The 19,069-nt window shown below is 47.4% G+C and overlaps 1 protein-coding gene across 1 annotated transcript in view; it reads left to right on the forward strand.

Annotated features, from left to right (window-relative positions):
* Positions 1-5,333: 5,333 nt before the first annotated feature.
* Positions 5,334-19,069, forward strand: part of pard6a (par-6 family cell polarity regulator alpha) — a 34,940-nt gene continuing 21,204 nt past the window's right edge. Inside the window, exon 1 of the mRNA XM_088995741.1 lies at positions 5,334-5,774. Within this exon, the coding sequence (XP_088851867.1) occupies positions 5,661-5,774 (114 nt within the window). The 5' untranslated portion in view covers positions 5,334-5,660. The remainder of the gene's footprint in view (positions 5,775-19,069) is intronic.

Below are 19,069 nucleotides of genomic sequence, written 5' to 3' on the forward strand. Positions count from 1 at the left end.
CAAAATTTTTGTTCACTGACAAAGCCTCTTGGATAAGAAGCGAAACGTCCGACACCTTCAAAAAAGTACAGATGACGACTGAAGAAACCTTTTCATTGATGGACCACTCCTGTACGACAGAGAGCTTACACAGACGTATAATTGCATTAGTTTCACTTTGTTCGTTCTCTTCATTTTGGTCAATTCACTCTCATAAGAAACGACAGTTGAGTTTTTTGTTTATAGACTGAATAGTGTGTACCGTATTTTCCTGTGTATAAGGCACACCAGTATATCAGGCGGACCCCCAATGAAATGTATATTTTCAAACTTCTTTTTTCCATATATAACGCACCGGATTATAAGGCACACCTTCAATAAATGAAAAAAGTTTTACAAATATAATATATATATATATATACAGTAAAGTCTCGTTATATCGATATTCAAGGGAGTCCGAAAAAATATCGATATAACCGGGACTATCGATATATCCGACCCTGTTTGCATGTAATTTTCTCCGTGCGTGCATAGAAATAGTATCGATATAACCGGGACTATCGATATATCCGATATCGATATAACGAGACTTTACTGTATATAGTTTTCCAAATACAGTGGGCTTGGCTTACACGAGCCTGTGGTGGGGTCTTTTTTGGTCCCATAACAGCAAAACTATCCGTTATAAATCCTTGAAGACGATCGACGTGTGCACTCAAGAAAAAGGGGGTGTGGAAAGATAGGCCGGCTAGGGCGCTGTTTGGTCATGTGCTTTGGTGTTCTTTCGCTGAAGATGACTCGGCCAGCCATGGTGGGGTGGTGCTCCATGAGTATCCTGAAAAGTAGTGCGTATGCCAAGGTTTAATTTTCATAAATTTAACGTTCGTAAACCAAAAAAATTGTAAGGCAAGGTGTTCGTAAACCGAGGCCCCACTGTATAAGGCACAACATAAGGCCAATTGAGGCTTATGTTGAGGACTACTTCTTCTACAGGGTGGAATGGAGTCAGTGCCTGCTAACAGTAGTTGTGTACGAGGCCTGTTGTGGCTCAATATTACTTCACATATAAGGTCCACCTGCGTATAAAGCCTCATGACATCTTTTGAAAACAATGAAGGCTTTTGGGTGCGCCTTCTACACCGGAAAATATGGTAGTTTGAATTAGTTCCTGACTCCAGCTTTGCATCTTTTGTGAGTGCCTGAAAGTGTCAAAACGCATTACTCCGTGGAGCAAATGTATCATCCTTTTGGAATTTTTTGGGGAGAAAATAATGATCAGAATGATATCTCACAAACACTTATGGGCAAATGTTCTCTGTGATTAATTGTTTCACCCCTGACCTTTAACCCTGGCAACAATATCATGTCAATGTAGACACCCAAGCACAGTAAAGTAAAGAACTTGTTCTTCAACACAGCCCCTGTCAAACACAGAGACACATCACTGAAATGGGGGTGGGGAAAATATCTAACATAGCGCACATACTCTACATGAGACACCTGAGGAATGTGAAATTACTTGAAACGTACGTTGAATGTCGGCGAATCGATGAAAAGGTTTCTTCAGCCGTCATCTGTACTTCGGACGTTTCGTTTCTTATCCAAGATGCTTCTTCAGCAAACTAAAGTCTTACTGGTAGTATAGGCCATACAATATATAAATATATATATATATATGCATGTACCTCTTGGGTATTGGCAATTGCTATCACAACTTGAGATTGATGAGGTACAACACAAATTCCGAGGTGAAGGGCCCCAGGCTGCCACATCACAGGAAGAGGTTCAACCAGAGATTGGGAGGCAAGCCCCAATGAATGATGAGATTGGGAAGCCGGCCCCAATGAATGAAATGCTGAGCGAGGCAGCAACTGACCTGAGAGATAAGATCATGGCAAGAATGAAAACTGGGCAACGAAGGCACCGATTACAACGGCTATGTGAAGTACCACCTGAAAGTCTCATGGAAACTGTGAATGCAGCACTGAGAACGATCCCGACCGGAACGATCACGGAAACCAATGAGCTGACATACACCTCAGCATCAGTGATCCTAGAGATGCTCGGCTACAAGAGCAACCATGAGAGCCACGAGATTCATTACCCACCATGGAAAAGACGGTTGGTGGCCAAGATCAAGGCGGCTCGGAAAGATGTGTCAATTGACGGAGATCCAGAGAGGTGTGAATAAAAGGCCAATACCCAAGAGGTACATGCAGATAACCATACCTGAAGCACTCAAAACTGCCACAAAGCCTCCAGGCCTTGTCCAGTCGCCTAAAGAGGTACACGAAAGAGAATGAGGCCAGAAGAATAAACAGGCTGTTCGCAACACAACCTGCGAAAGTGTACGCTCAGTGGCAGGGTTCTAACAGGAGAGCAGACCCTCCAAGGCTGGAAACTGCAATATACTGGAAAGGCATATGGGAGAAGGAGGTCGCACATAACAGCAGTGCACAATGGCTGGTGACTCTGAAAGAGGAGCACAGCAACCTCCCTGAACAGAACCCAGTTACAATCACAGCGGCAGATATACAAGGAAGAGTATAGGTATGAAAAACTGGACGGCACCAGGCCCGTATATGGTCCACACCTACTGGCTAAAGAAACTCACAGCACTCCACGAGCGCCTAGCAGCACAAATGAACCAGTTGCTGAAGGATGGAACTCACCCAGGATGGCTAACCGAAGGGCGAACAATCCTGATCATGAAGGATTCCTCAAAGACTGCAGTTCCTTCCAACTATCGGCCAATAACCTGTCTTTCCACAACATGGAAGCTCATGTTAGGCATCATTGCGGCTAAGATAAGTGGACACATGGATCAATACATGAGCAAAGCACAGAAAGGCATTAGTAGAGATACTAGAGGTGCCAAACATCAGCTGCTGGTTGACAGAACAGTCGCTCAAGACTGCAGGTCCCGACATACCAACCTGTGCACAGCCTGGATTGATTACAAGAAAGCATATGACTCGATGCCACACACATGGATCACTGAATGCTTGGAGTTGTATAAGGTCAACAGGACCCTGAGAGCCTTCGTTGCAAACTCGATGAGGATGTGGAAAACCACACTTGAAGCCAATGGCAAGCCACTAACGCAAGTGTCCATCAAATGTGGCATGCACTCTCCCCACTGCTGTTCTGCATAGGACTGAACCCCCTCAGCCAGATATTCGCCAAGTCAGGCTACGGATACCGCCTCAGAAATGGAGCTACGATCAGTCACCTCCTCTACATGGATGACATAAAGCTGTATGCTAAGAGCGAAAGGGACATAGACTCCCTGATCCACACAACCAGGATCTACAGCAGTGACATCGGAATGTCATTCGGGCTGGAGAAATGTAGTCGGATGGTGACTAAGAGGGGCAAGGTAGTCCACACTGAAGGGGTCTCACTCCCTGAAGGAACAATAGCAGACATTGAAAACAGCTACAAGTACCTCGGTATACCACAGGCCAATGGCAACCTCGAACTAGCAACAAGGAAAGCGGCTATGACCAAATACATCCAGCGAGTGAGGCAAGTTCTTAGAAGCCAGCTCAATGGCAAGAACAAGACCCGGGCAATAAACAGCTATGCCCTGCCAGTGATCAGATACCCTGCAGGAATAATAAGGTGGCCAAAGGAAGAGATTCAGACCACGGATGTTAAGACCCGAAAACTCCTCACGATGCACGGAGGGTTCCATCCCAGGTCCAGCACCCTGAGACTGTACACAAGCCGTACGGAAGGAGGCTGGGGACTAGTGAGTGTGAGAGCCACTGTCAAGGATGAAACATCCAAGCTCCATGAATACATCAAAGAGAAGGCTCCAACGGATGATGTACTCAGAGAATGTCTCAGACAATGGGGAACAGAGGATGAGGTGATGGAAGAGGGACAATCATGGGAAGAAAAGCCCCTACACGGGATGTACCACCGAACCATAGCAGAAGTGGCTGATCTCAAGAAGTCCTATCAGTGGCTAGAGAGGGCTGGCCTAAAGGACAGCACAGAGGCACTCATCCTGGCTGCCCAAGAGCAGGCTCTGAACACCAGAGCCATAGAGGCAGGGATATACCACACCAGACAAGACCCAAGGTGTAGGTTGTGCAAAGAGGCACCTGAGACAATCCAACACATAACTGCAGGGTGTAAGATGCTGGCAGGGAAAGCCTACATGGAGCGCCATAACCAGGTGGCCGGCATAGTCTACCGAAACATCTGTGCGGAGTATGGACTGGAAACCCCAAGGTCAAAATGGGAAACACCTCCCAAGGTGGTGGAGAATGACCGAGCAAAGATCCTGTGGGACTTCCACATACAGACCGACAAGATGGTAATGGCCAACCAACCAGATATCGTGGTCATAGATAAAGGGGAAAAGAAAGCCGTTGTCGTGGATGTAGCGGTCCCGAGTGATGGAAACATCAGAAAGAAGGAACATGAGAAAATAGAGAAATACTAAGGGCTCAGAGAGGAGCTGGAGAGAGCCTGGAAGGTAAAGGTGACAGTCGTGCCTGTGGTGGTCGGAGCACTCGGGGCAGTGACCCCCAAACCCGACGAATGGTTGCAACAGATCCCGGGAACAACATCGGACATCTCGGTCCAGAAAAGCGCAGTGCTGGGAACAGCACGGATACTGCGCAGAACCTTCAAGCTTCCTGGCCTCTGGTAGAGGACCCGAGCTGAAATGGGGGACAGACACCACCCATGGTGGGTGAGACGAGGATTTTTTTTATATATATATATATATATATTGTAAGAATGCAAATTGATATGGCGACTCCTTGAAGGGAAAAGCCGAAAGGAAAAGAAGAAGAAGACAATGTATTGTTAGTCAGGACAATAGGAACAATCAGTGGAGCCACAGGGAGTTGTCCTCTGCTCCCCCCAACCTGAGAGCAGGGACTTATAGCAGAGTCCGGCACCGCCATGTCTGGACAGTAGGGATATATATATAGGGCCGAAACTACCAGTAAGACTTTAGTTTGCTGACAAAGCCTCTTGGATAAGAAGCGAAACATCCGACACCTTTAAAGAAATACAGATGACGTCTGAAGAAACATTTTCATGGATGGACCACTCCTGTACGACTGAGAGCTTACGCAGACGTAATGTCGGTGAATGTTGATTTATCTATTTTAATTTGTATTACATATTTAAAGCAGCTCACCCCTTAAATTTCTCTGCCCCTTCCCCACACGACACACACATTCACGTTCACATGCACACGCACACGCACACGCACATTCACATACTCACACACACACACGCGCGCACCAACACGCGCACACTGGCACGCACGCGCGCGCTAATGCGCGTTCACAGGTGTATTGTGGTGATGAAGGCAATTCTCCGAATAGCAGCAGTGGGTTGGCATGCCATTGTTTTGAAGGTTTGTTTTTTTCTTTCTTTCTCATGCCCCGCCCTCCGTCGGCACTCTTCTCCGATTGGAGGTGGATCCACATCGATGACTCGACTCTCCTCGCATCACGTCCACGAAAATCAGAAGATTCCACCTGTCTCCAAGCCAATGGTTCTGAGCTCATCACCCTCTCGCACGTTATACGCCGAAAAGCCAAAAGGCGGCTGTTATGCCAAGTCAATTTAGCGAATGGTGTCCCACGCCTGTTCCATGTCGGAGTTTCTTGAAGCGAAGCGGATAAGGAAAACCACGGTCACGTTGCAGAATGAATGCGGGCGCAGTACCGCAGTTGATCAACAAACCCGAGGGAAGAATGTCACGACAGCAACTACAGACGTCGTTCAAAGTCACGGACAACGTCGTGGAGGTCAAAAGTAAAGTGAGTGATTAATCAATGACGTCGGAGCATTGATACACTATTGAATGAGATCGAAGCAAATGTATTTGATGCGCCGAATGCTCGTCCATGCGGTCAGTCAGAAAATATGTATGTCAGTAATTTGCTTTTTATGAATAGAATGTGCAAATCGGGCATAGGCGTTTTATTTCTCTTGGGTTTTAATGTCTTCATGAAATGACTTCTTTTTTTATTATGATTACCAATTCATGATTTGGTTGTCCTTTCAAGATATATTCACGGTTATTGAGATCTTCAGCCTGTTTGTACAGTACTTCTTGTTTAGATCGCACTTGTACGATGTTTATTTGCTGGAGCGCAGAAAGCAACCGCTACCCTCAGCGTTGTACAAGAATTCTGTGACTGATCGCTGCCAAAGGACTGGATGGAGCGGCTGCGTTGCCAGATCTGCTCAACATCCTGCGTTATGCATCATTTATAATAATAATAATAATAATACAGTAAAGTCTCATAATATCGATACTACTGCTTATTACGTTACTATTTCTATGAACGCAAGGAGAAAATGTACATGCCACAGGATCGGATATATCGATAGTCCGGTTAGATCGATATTTTTTCCGACTCCCGAGAATATCGATATAAAGAGACTTTACTGTAATAATAATACATTTAATTTCTAAGCGCCTTTCAAAACTCTCAAGGTCACTTTACAGTCACAGGATAAGGTTTATTTCTGTGGGTGAGCAGCGGCAGCCACACGCTCCAACGTTCACTCAACAGAAAGTAAAATAGTAGAAAGTAACAAATAGATAGAAAGCTAGCTAGCGAATAGAGAGCTAATAGCTAGTGAATATATATATATATATATATATATATATATATATATATATATATATATATATATATATATATATATATATATATATATATATATAATACGGCTGAAGACAGCTGAAGAAACCTTTTCATCGATATATAGCTAATAGCTAGCGAATAGATAGCGAATAGATAGCTAATCATAAAAGCATTACAGCATTGCACAAAATGAGCATATAATTGATGATTTTGTTGGTCATTTTAACAAAGAATTACATGATATTGTACACAATACAAAACCTGATATCCCAAGTTATCCGAGTAATTCCCAAAACTTGTAAAACAAACATTAACATTTAAGAATTATAGAAAGATACCATGCAAAATTGTGGCTGCAGCCGAGTGAAAAAGCAGCAGGCTTGACTTGTACATTTGTAATGTCATTACTTCTGTGACAAAAATACTATTGTGTGTTCAAGAATAAGGGGTACACCATGGCGGAATAAATCAACATATGGATACGGTAGTTTTGAATGAGTTTTGGTAGTTGAATAAATGTTTGAAAACAATGAACAATCATTTTATTAACTGTGATTTTGGTATCAGTCAAAAGTTGTATTACTAAACTATTATTATTATTATTATTATTATTATTATTATTATTGTTGGGGTCAATATTAATGAAGGAGGAATCAAAAGTAAAAACAAAAAGATTCTTGAATCTTTGGGGCGGCACAAAATGTAACTGGTGCAAGTGAATAGAAAGAAGAAAAAAGAGGAAATCACCAAATATAACAACTATGTACAATCAAAGCAGAAACAATATCTAAGTAAAGTCATGTCATTCGCTACATCAATCAAATCTTCGTGGCATCCTGGGTTCCTGGATGGTGATCACCAGGATGATAAGGGGGAACGATTTTGTTCTGTAGCATTTATTCGCAAGCAGGCCACACGGTGTGATACGGATGAGCAAGTGATTGGGAAAAAAGTGTGTGATTCAATAACTTGTGTCCAATTTCCCATCTTCATTCATCGCCAAAATCCTTGCAAAAACTGTTGCCTCCCAGCTTCACTCTCACCTCACTCACAATAACCTTTACGAACAGTTCCAGTCTGGTTTCCGTCCCCGCCACAGTACTGAATCGGCCCTCATAAAAATCACAAATGATCTTCTCATGGTAGCCGATGCCGGCTCACTCTCCATCCTCATCCTTCTCGACCTGACCGTAGCTTTTGACACCATTTCCCACCCCATCCTGCTCAACAGACTTTCCACTCTAGGCGTCATGCACACCCCACTTAACTGGTTTCACTCCTACCTCACTGGCCACTCACAGTTTATCCAAATTAGCTCATTCACTTCACGGTCCTCTCCTGTGTCTTCTGCTGTGCTCCAAGGGTCTGTTCTGTGGCCCCTTCTCTTTATTACGTCCCTTCTTCCCCTTGGTGAGATCTGCCGCAATTTTAGCATTCACTTTCACTGCTTCGCGGGTGACACCCAACTCTACCTCTCCAGTAAACCTGACGCCTCTCTTCCACCTGAATCCCTTACAGGTTGCCTCTCAGAAATGAAATCCTGGTTTTCCCATAACTTTCTCAAACTAAACAGTGAAAAAAACTGAACTCCTCCTTGTCGGTACTAAATCCACCCTTCACAAAGCAAACAGTTTCTTCATCTCTGCAGCAAATTGTGGTTAAGCATTTTCAGGTTCAGAGACGATCTCTTTGTGCGGCCTGCAGTGAGCCCTTCATTTAGGGGGTTGTGCGCCCATGGAAAAGATCGATTTAATCCATGTGGAGATAGCATGGCTTGGTATTGTTCGTGGTGTTTTTGGAGGAGGAGGAGGAGTTAGAGCTTGTTGATCAGCACCCTTGATCAGAGCCTGATTGCTGAACGCGTGGATGCAAGTGGCTTGTGCATCCCACAGTCCATTGGTTCATGTTGTTGCCAATGAGACAGTCGGCTTGGCACAAAAAAATCCCTGCACTCGCTCGCCTCCCCATGTCACTATCCACACAACGTTTCTGCCTTGGTGCTTTTGGTGTGGTAATGTCAGCCATGGCGCAACCTGGAGACACTGATTCGCATTTGATCAGATTTTATCAAGTTAGACTTTTCTCATGCATCACTGGAGGCATATAGCCTTTTGCAAATTTCCCAATGTGTGTGCAATGAAAGATGTCCTTATCTTCTCTTTCTAAGTCGTTCTGCAGCTTGGATATTTTCTCAACTACTATCTTGGCTCTGTTTCAGAATTGTCTCATCATCTGCACACAGGCATAATCAGGAAAAAAACGGTTATTTTGCATTGGCCATCAAATGATTCATGTTTATGTAGCGTCTGTCTTCGAATTCAGTGGCATAACAATTTGTCAGGTCAGAAATGTAGAATGTATTTGATGCATTTCTACAGCATTGAAAAATGTTTAGACTGTCATATGTCATGTTTATCCTAAGACAGAAAACATTAAAACAAAAAAAAATATATATATATTTTTTTAAAGCTCCAGAGAGCCACAAGGGTGGCGCCAAAGAGACACATGCCGCTCTGGGGCTACGGGTATTTGACCCGCTGCCACTAAACCCCCATTCCCCCAACATGATTGATTGGAATTTGATGCTGTGAAGTGCTATGAATTGCGAACAATGGGATTACCGACTTGGTGCATGTCGTCTTGCTCACTGTGAGAGCACACGTTTATCGTGTGTTGGTTTCGAACATTGCCATTGCTAAGGTAGTTAGTTCTGTTGTGTTGGCAGCCTTGTTATTTGCAAACCATGACACTAGTTTCCATCTGCGGACTAGTTTGAATGATTTTGATTTGCAAACCATGACACTAGTTTCCATCTGTGCACTAGTTTGAATGATTTCGTACAGGAATATATCCATGTACACACACGTAGTAATTTAAATTGAATGTTTTCATAAACAACAGCCAGCTATTCATTGATTAAGACAGGACAATTAGCACGCCGACCATTTTTTTGCAAATCTGTTTAAAAAAGAAAGTTAATCGAAGTCACAGGTGTCAACGTCCGGGGGCCAAATCTGGCCGGCGTGTAATTCCATGATGCTTGCTAAAATCCTTACCAAAATTGCATATTTTTGGATGTAAACCATGATAACATTATTCTTGACATCAAATTCATGACGGCCCTTGAAAGGAAACCCTAACTACAATGTGGCCCGTGGCAAAAAATGACTTTGACACCCCTGGTCTAAGCGCTTTAAAAACAAAATGCTCGTCGAACGTGAAATTGATAGGCTTGATGGGATAAAACTGTATCATCCAAATGTTCTAGATCATTTACATACCCTACTCTTAACGTTCGGCTACACAACAATCAAACAAACAGTTTGTTTGATTGTGATCAGCGCTTCGTCACACCGCACAGAGGCATTTCACCAAATAACTCCATAAAAGTGGGAATGAGCAGTTGACAGGACGATTAACAATGCATCACAATGGCTGACTGGCAATTTGGCAGTCAAGAACAAGAACAAGAATAAGAATACATTTAATTTCTAAGCGCCTTTCAAAACTCTTAGGGACACTTATGGGATAATGTATTAATGTGTAATGTGTAATAATGTGTTTACGTTTTGTAGCGTCATAAAGGTTGTTAGCTTCTTTTGAATCTTTCTTCTGGCGCTGAGGTTCTGTGCATCTACTTTGGAAAATGACACGCAAATGCATGCCCTTATAATACTCGGGAAAGTCAGGAAGCAGGAGGCAGGCTTCTGATTGGCTGCCCTGCAGGGTATGCAAATTATCAAACAAACCGAAATTCTGAAATTTCCAAACCAAACGAAGATTTCAAAATCGGAAAAAAATGTTCTGATTTCGAAATCTTCGTTCAAACATTTGCTTTATTGAAAAAAGCAAACATTTGAATTGAAAAAAAAAAAACACAACGTTTTTTTCTTCTTTCTAGGACGGAGACGTTTTGTAAATTGTACGCCCGACGTAAAAGTTGCACGCCCCGGGCGTCCGGGCAGACATTATTTCAGACACTGGTATTACTTCAGAGATGGTTTATTTCATACCTGACCATTGAGTGGTCTGACTCAGTAATGACATCAACATTCATGGTGAAATGTGTATTGACATTGAGTTAAGTGCTCATTTTGGATAGTTTGTTTTTACATAGAGAAACTTTGTTCTGTCTTTTTGAAGAAAATTCTGGTCCTATTCTACTCAATGATTGATGAATGCAGTTAATGTGGCTGCAGTCACGTGATGACGGTGAATTGTCAACTTGCATGTCATCCGCATAGACATGATAAAAGATGCAGTGATGCTCCATAATCTGAGCATGTAGATATGAACTAAATGTTGTCAAACAATACTCTTATCTTGTCTCACATCTCTTGTTCAACATTGAGTTCGCCGTGGACGTGCACATTCCATCATGACGTCCCTGATCCACTTTTCAGAGTTGTCTGCCCGGGTGTCCGCTAACTTTTTATCATAAGTTTCAGACACTGCCTATCTTCAAACATGCAATGTGTTTGCTTGGAAGCAAATCGAAAATATAACCTTCCATGATTTTGAGACAATCTAATAAATAATAACCCTGTTTGTAGGAATCGATGAATCTTGGTCCCTTGTCATTCAGTCATTTCCTGTTGCCGCACGTTTGGAATTGGAAGGGAGGATCAACAAAACTGCTCCGATGATCTTTTTGGGGTGGAGTATTCTGGTCGAACAACATATTCCTCTTAGCTTGTAATTATATAGACAAACCCCAATTCTAATGAGGTTGGAACATTCTACAAACTTTCAATAAATACTGAATACTATGGAAGAAGTTCATCGATGAAAAGGTTTCTTCAGCCGTCATCTGTACTTCTTTGAAGGTGTCGGACGTTTCACTTCTTATCCAAGAAACGTCGTCAGTTTCTGAAAAACTACAAAGAGTCCTTTGGCAACACAAAATTCCGACTTATTTCAAACCGATAAACACTTTAAGGCAAATATGCGCCTTGAACTGCCAGGCAGGAGACCTCGAGGAAGACCGAAGAGGAGGTTTATGGATGTGGTCAAAGAGGACATGAAGGTCGCTGGGGTGAGGGAAGAGGATCCACAAAACCGGGATAGATGGAGGACATTGATTCGCTGTGGCGACCCCTGAGGGGAAAAGCCCAAAGGAAAAGAAGAAGAAGAAACACTTTAAGGCAAAAATCCAAAAGATAGGCTGCCAAATGAACAACAAAGTCATGTAGTTTATGCAATACATTGTAAGAATGAAAATTTTAAAGAGCAATACATTGGGAAGACTAAACAAATTCTTAAAAAAAGACTTTATCAACATCGCAGGGATAATATAAGTGGACCTCAATCGGCAGTACATTTGCACCTAAAAGCTAGCAACCACTCATTTGACGACAATGAGGTTAAAATCTTAGCAAAAGTGTCACGTCACTCGAGGCTCGAGGGCTGGGCTCGAGTGACGAAAGGACAGCGGGGAGTGTGGATCCAAAATACACGGCGAGACAGATACTCTGATACAAAAGTCTTTACTGAGGCACGCATGAAAAAATAACAAACAGGGAAGCGTGGAGGAAGATAACTAAAAGACAGCAGACCTGGCAACACGGAAGTGGAAAAGGCAATGTCCAAAAATACTCCGACAGAGACGGTAGTGAGAGGCAGACAGATATAGGCAGAAGGCACAATCAGTGAATGACAATCAGCTGTGGGAACCCAGGTGAATGATGATTGGAGGGGCCGTCTCCCAAGAATGTCGGAGGAGGTGACAGGAGGGGCGGGGCGCGCCCCGGATGGCAACGAGATGTGACAGTGCCCCCCCCTCAAGGGACGCCTCTCGGCGGCCCCCCAGGTTTGGATGGGTGAGCCGCATGGAACGCCCGGGTGAGGGATGGGTCGAGGATCCAGGAACGTGGGACCCATTGACGTTCCTCAGGTCCATAGCCCTCCCAGTCGACCAGGTACTGCACTCCTCTGCCCCTGCGCCTGGAGTCCAGTATCTCCCGCACGGTGTAGACTGGTCCGTCGTCCAATATCCGGGGGGGAGGTGGGGGGGCGGGCGTGGGGGCTAAGGGGCTGGTCTCCACTGGCTTGAGGAGGGAAACATGAAAAACGGGGTGGATCCTCATGGTGGGTGGCAGCCGGAGCCTCACCGAGACTGGGCTGAGGATGGCCTCGATGGGGAAGGGACCCGTGAAGCGTGGGCCCAGCTTGGCTGAAGACCCTGCCAGCCTAAGGTCCCTCGTCGACAGCCACACCTCCTGCCCGACCTGGTAGTTGGGTGCCTGTCTCCGGTGACGGTCCGCCACCCGCTGGTTCCGGGATGCGGTGCGTGTCAGGGCGTCCCTGGTCTCCTTCCAGACTCGGTGGGCCCGTCTGAGGTGATGTTCAATAGACGGGACCTCCACCTGGCCCTCCTGAGTGGGAAACAAGGGCGGCTGATAGCCACAGGCGGACATAAATGGGGACCGACCTGTGGCTGCGGAGACCAGGGAGTTGTGGGCGTACTCCACCCAGGGTAGGTGCAGGGCCCACGACGCCGGGTTGTGGAGGCACACGCACCGGAGGGCCGCCTCCAGGTCCTGGTTCTTCCTCTCCGTCTGTCCGTTGGTCTGGGGATGGTATCCAGACGACAGGCTCGCCGATGCCCCTAGGGACCGACAGAAACGTTTCCATACCTTGGACACGAACTGCGGTCCCCGGTCCGACACGATGTCCGTCGGAATCCCGTGGAGACGGACGACGTGGTTAACCAGGAGTTGAGCCGTCTCGATGGCGGACGGCAACCTGGTTAACGGGACGAAGTGGGCCGACTTGGAGAATCGGTCCACAACAGTAAGGACGACCGTCTTGCCACGGGAGGGGGGGAGGCCTGTCACGAAGTCGATGGAGATGTGGGACCAGGGTCTAGACGGTACCGGTAGCGGCCGGAGGAGTCCTGCCGGGGGCTGATGGGAGGCTTTCCCACAGGCACAGGTCGGGCAGGCCTTCACGAAGAGGGTGATGTCCCTCCGGAACCCCGGCCACCAGAATCGTTGGGCGATGAGTTGGATCGTCCTGTTGACCCCCGGGTGACAGGCAATCCTGGAGGTGTGCCCCCAGACGAGCACCTCCGTGCGAAGAGTGGGGGGGACGAACAGGCGATCCTTCGGACAGCCCCTGGGGATGGGGGTCGTCCCCTGGGCTTGCTGGACTTTTCTCTCAACCTCCCACCTCAGGGCACCCACTATGCGCTGGGCCGGCAGAATGTTGGTGGTGGTGGTGGTCTCCTCCTTTTCTGCCGGCTCATGGATGCGGGATAGGGCATCGGGCTTGGTGTTCTGTGACCCTGGGCAGTAGGTGAGAGAAAAGTTAAAACGGGTGAGGAAGAGTGACCATCGGGCCTGACGGGAGTTCAGTCTCTTGGCCGACCGGATGGCCGCCAGGTTCTTATGGTCAGTGAAGACGGTGAAGGGGTGTTTCGCTCCCTCAAGCCAGTGTCTCCATTCCTGCAGGGCCAGGACGACCGCCAGCAGTTCCCGGTTGCCGACGTCGTAGTTGGCCTCAGCGGGGCTGAGCCGGCGGGAGAAGAAGGCGCATGGGCGTAGCTTCTGGTCTGTGGGAGAGCGCTGGGAAAGGACGGCCCCTACTCCGGACTCGGATGCGTCAACCTCGACCGTGAACGGGAGATCCGGGTCGGGATGACGCAGAACAGGGGGATTGGTGAAGGCTAGACGGAGGCGATTGAATGCCCCCTCAGCATCGGGCGTCCACCTGAAGGGAATCTTGGTGGACGTGAGGTTAGTGAGGGGGAGTGCCTTCTGACTATACCCGCGTATGAAGCGGCGGTAGAAGTTGGCAAACCCCAAAAATCGCTGAAGCTGTTTCCGCGTCTTTGGGATCGGCCATTCCACCACCGCTTTGGTTTTAGTGGGGTCGGCCCTGAGCTGCCCCCGCTCCACGATGAACCCTAGGAAGGACAGAGAGCGGACATGGAACTCGCACTTCTCTGCCTTCACATAGAGCCGGTTTTGCAGGAGCCGCGCCAGGACCCGTCGGACGTGTTGCCGGTGCTCCTCTGCGGAACGAGAAAAAATGAGGATATCGTCAAGATAAACAAAAACAAAAACATTGAGGAAGTCCCTGAGCACATCATTGATCAAATTTTGGAAGACGGCGGGCGCGTTCGTGAGTCCGAACGGCATCACCAGATATTCAAAATGTCCTAACGGTGTCTTAAATGCAGTTTTCCATTCATCCCCCTCCCGGATGCGGACCAAGTGGTACGCGCTACGGAGGTCTAATTTGGAAAAAATGGTTGCTGATTGAAGGGGCGTGAAGGCTGAGTCCATGAGGGGGAGGGGGTATTTGTTACGGATGGTGATGTCGTTCAGACTCCGATAATCAACACACGGACGCAGGGTTCCGTCCTTCTTGTCAATGAAGAAGAACCCTGCGCCCAGCGGAGACCGAGACGGCCGAATGAGTCCCGCCGCGAGGGAGGAGTCTATGTAAGTGCTCAGGGCTTCCCGTTCCGGTTGTGAGATGTGGAAAAGTCTGGAGTCCGGTAATGGAGCCCCAGGCTGCAAGTCAATAGCACAGTCATACGGTCGGTGGGGCGGCAGGGATTGGGCGTTGTCCTTGCTGAACACCTCCCGCAGGTCGTGGTAGCAGTGTGGCACGCCCTTGAGGCAGATGGCCTCAGGCGGTCCACCGCGGGAGGCGTCTCGCCCTGCCGTAGCCGACCGTAGGCAGTTGGCGTAGCAGTAGGGGCTCCAGCCCTGAATGGTGGGACCCTCCCAGGAGATTGACGGGTCGTGGGTATTGAGCCAGGGGAGACCCAATACCAACGGCGCATTCCGGGAGGGCATAACAAAAAATTGGCGGTGCTCGACGTGGTTCCCCGCGACCCGGAGTTTGAGCGGGGCCGTGAGGTGGGTGACTCGGGCTAACAGTCTGCCGTCCAGGTCGACCATCTCCTTTGGGGGGTGGAGATCGATCAGCTGGCAGCCCAACGAGTCCGCCAGCTGGGGGTCTATGATGCACCCTTCGGCCCCCGAGTCCACTAGGGCCCGCACGGTTTGGGAGATGGACGGGCCGATTAATTCGCTGTCCAGCTCCAACCGCGTAACTGGTGTCGTGGCTTTGACCTCCAGAGGTCGCTGTGGTCGCCGTCTAGTCGGGGATTTGCGTGGACCTGAGGTCTTCGCCTGGGGGCCTTGGGTGCGACGAGCCCCGGGGGTAGGGCGATCGTTTCCCCCCCCTATGATCATGGGTTCGGGGGATCCCTCCAGGCGCCGCACACGCTCGCTGCCGGGTGTGGGAGATCTGGACCGGCTGCGTGGCTGTCTGGGCCGTCGGCCGCGCTGCTCCCTCTGTCGCTCCCGAAGGCGGTGATCCAGGCCGATGACTATGGCGACCAGGTCGTCGAAGGTGGTGCCCGCGTCGCGGGTAGCCAACTCGTCCTTGAGGTCGGTGTTCAATCCGCGACGAAACACCCCCCTCAACGCTCGGTCGCCGTAGCCGCTGCCAGCGGATGCGGAAGTCGACGGAGTATTCCGCGGCTGAACGGGCCCCTTGGACGCAGTCCAGTAGTCTCCCCTCCGCTTCGGACTCCGTCACCGGATGATGGAAAACCCGGCGTAACTCGGCGACGAAGTCCGGGTACGAGGTGCGCAGCTCCGGTCGGGATTCTCGGATGGCCAGCACCCACGTCTCGGCTTCTCCCGTGAGCAGGCTGGTGATGAAGGCTACCTTCGCCTCATCGCTAACGCAGGCGTATGGATGTTGCTCAAACACGAGCGTGCACTGCATTAAAAACTGAGCGCAGCGCCCGGTTTCGCCTGCGTAGCGGGAGGGAAGAGGAAATTGGGGAGCGTGCCTACTCACGGGCGGGGAAGACTTGGCCGTGAGAGCGGAAATGCGTGCCTCCGCAGCCTCGAAGCGTTGAGCCAGCCTGGTGGTAATTTGGCTGATTTCCGCGATGGCTCGGGCCAGCTGGCTCGAACGCTCCGCTTGCTCGGTGAGGGCGGCGAGATATCTGTCTTCGCCGGCGGGATCCATAGGTGGTCGGAGTATTATGTCACGTCACTCGAGGCTCGAGGGCTGGGCTCGAGTGACGAAAGGACAGCGGGGAGTGTGGATCCAAAATACACGGCGAGACAGATACTCTGATACAAAAGTCTTTACTGAGGCACGCATGAAAAAATAACAAACAGGGAAGCGTGGAGGAAGATAACTAAAAGACAGCAGACCTGGCAACACGGAAGTGGAAAAGGCAATGTCCAAAAATACTCCGACAGAGACGGTAGTGAGAGGCAGACAGATATAGGCAGAAGGCACAATCAGTGAATGACAATCAGCTGTGGGAACCCAGGTGAATGATGATTGGAGGGGCCGTCTCCCAAGAATGTCGGAGGAGGTGACAGGAGGGGCGGGGCGCGCCCCGGATGGCAACGAGATGTGACAAAAAGAACATAGATGGTTCGAAAGGGGAGTAAAAGAAGTGATTTTCATAAAACAACTAAATCCTTCATTAAACCGATATGGTGGGGTGAGGTTCCATTTGAATCGTTCGTACAATAGCCTGCTTAGGCAACATAGGATTAGTAATGCTGATGAGGTGATACCAGGGCAAATAGGGCAATCAGGCCAGTCATTAGTCAGGACAATAGGAACAATCAGTGGAGCCGCAGTGAGTAGTCCTCTGCTCCCCCCAACCTGAGGGTAGGGATCTATCATAGCAGTGTCCGGCGCCGCCATGTCTGGACATTAGGGATATATAAATAGGGACGATACGACCAGTAATAATGGATAAGAAGCGAAATGTCCGACACCTTCAAAAAAGTACATATGACGGCTGAGGAAACCTTTTCATCGATGGACCACTCCTGTACGACTGAGAGCTTACACAGACGTATGGAAGAAGTTATTTTCATTGATTTTTTGGGGGGATATATTTCTACCCTTTAAATGTCTCCAACTTCTCCCAATGATGGATATGATGACAGATTGACGAGTATTGTATTGCATTGTAATAGTAATTATTGGGTCTCCACTGCCACCAATGACAGCAATGAGAATGAGAAAGGTTGGGCAATTAGTTTCCTGGTGAATATTTATGCCGTTTCATTGAATCCCAATAACTCCACACAGAGATAGTAGCAAGATATGTTGTGCAGTCTGCATATTTATCTTCTACTGCAGCCAAAAAGACAAAGAAAAGTATACAGGTTTGGTTAAGAAAATGAAAAAAAACAAACGAGCCATCATTTTCTCTGACAGTTTCAAATATCTCATTCGTTTTTTCGCAATATGCTCTTGTTGTTTTTGTTGTCATTTTTTTTTCAATTTGAATTATATGATATAACATACTCTGCAAACAATTTTGGGAGAGAGGGCAGTTTTTAATCATACGAATGCAGTGTAGGGAGAGATGTGTCCCTTTATTTAGCAGGCACACACACGCACACACACACACACACACACACACACACACACACACACACACACACACACACACACACACACACACACACACACACACACACACACACACACACACACATCCACTAATGCTGTAGTCCTGGGGTGTCAAACTCATATTTTGCTGTGGGAAACATTATAGTTACGGTTTCCTCTCGAGGACCGTTATACATTTGGAGAAACCAAATGTTTCATCTCCTCCTGAAGATGCAAAACAAATGAATGAATACGTACCTCGTTTTTTAAATCTGAAGTCAAGAATAATGACTGTTATTGATGGGTTGAATTAGCCCAACAGTTATTGTGGTTTACGTTCGACAATTTGAAATTCGGACTTTATAATAGTAATAATACAGTAATACATATCATTTATAAGCGCCTTTCAAAACGCTCAAGGACACTTTACAGTTACAGGATATTTTTTTCTGCGGGTGAGCAGCGGCAGCCACATGCGCCAGCGTTCACTCAACCCGCAAGTAACATCCAGTAAAAGAAAAACCTAAATAACAAATAGTATGACAACACAGAGAGTCATTCATTCTTCAGCACTTTCTGTACCCTCTGTGACATGAAGCGGTTCTCTATGAAAGAGGAGAGGATCTGTTGGGGTAATTCGCTACACGAACATGTTTAAACATCTTTTTGCATCGTTTGTTTTTGTTTTGGACTTCCTGATACGTCATATCCTGCCTGCCTTTACATGATGTCACACCCTATTACGTCACATCCAATTGCGTCGCACCCTGTCCGTCTTAGAAATGCTCTCCCAGTTCGTCTTTCGCCCTCTTTTCTTTCTGCCCCTCTTCGGCCGACCTTCCACGATGTCTGCTGTCTGCCTGCAAGATTAAACTAAGTTATTCTGTTCAACACCTGGCTTCCTGCAGATTTCACCATCCCACTTCCAACACCCTGAGAAGCCATGAAGCAGGAACGAACGATCACTTTTAACCTATCAGGATCAAAGCATATCAGTACAAATATTAGTTTTTCGGTATCCATTCTATAAATGAGGTGTAAATTGCAATCTTCTTCTTCTT

Source organism: Hippocampus bargibanti, linkage group LG05 (genome assembly GCF_051943395.1).
Source record: "Hippocampus bargibanti isolate YZ-2025 linkage group LG05, ASM5194339v1, whole genome shotgun sequence".
NCBI classification, from domain to species: Eukaryota; Metazoa; Chordata; class Actinopteri; order Syngnathiformes; family Syngnathidae; genus Hippocampus; species Hippocampus bargibanti.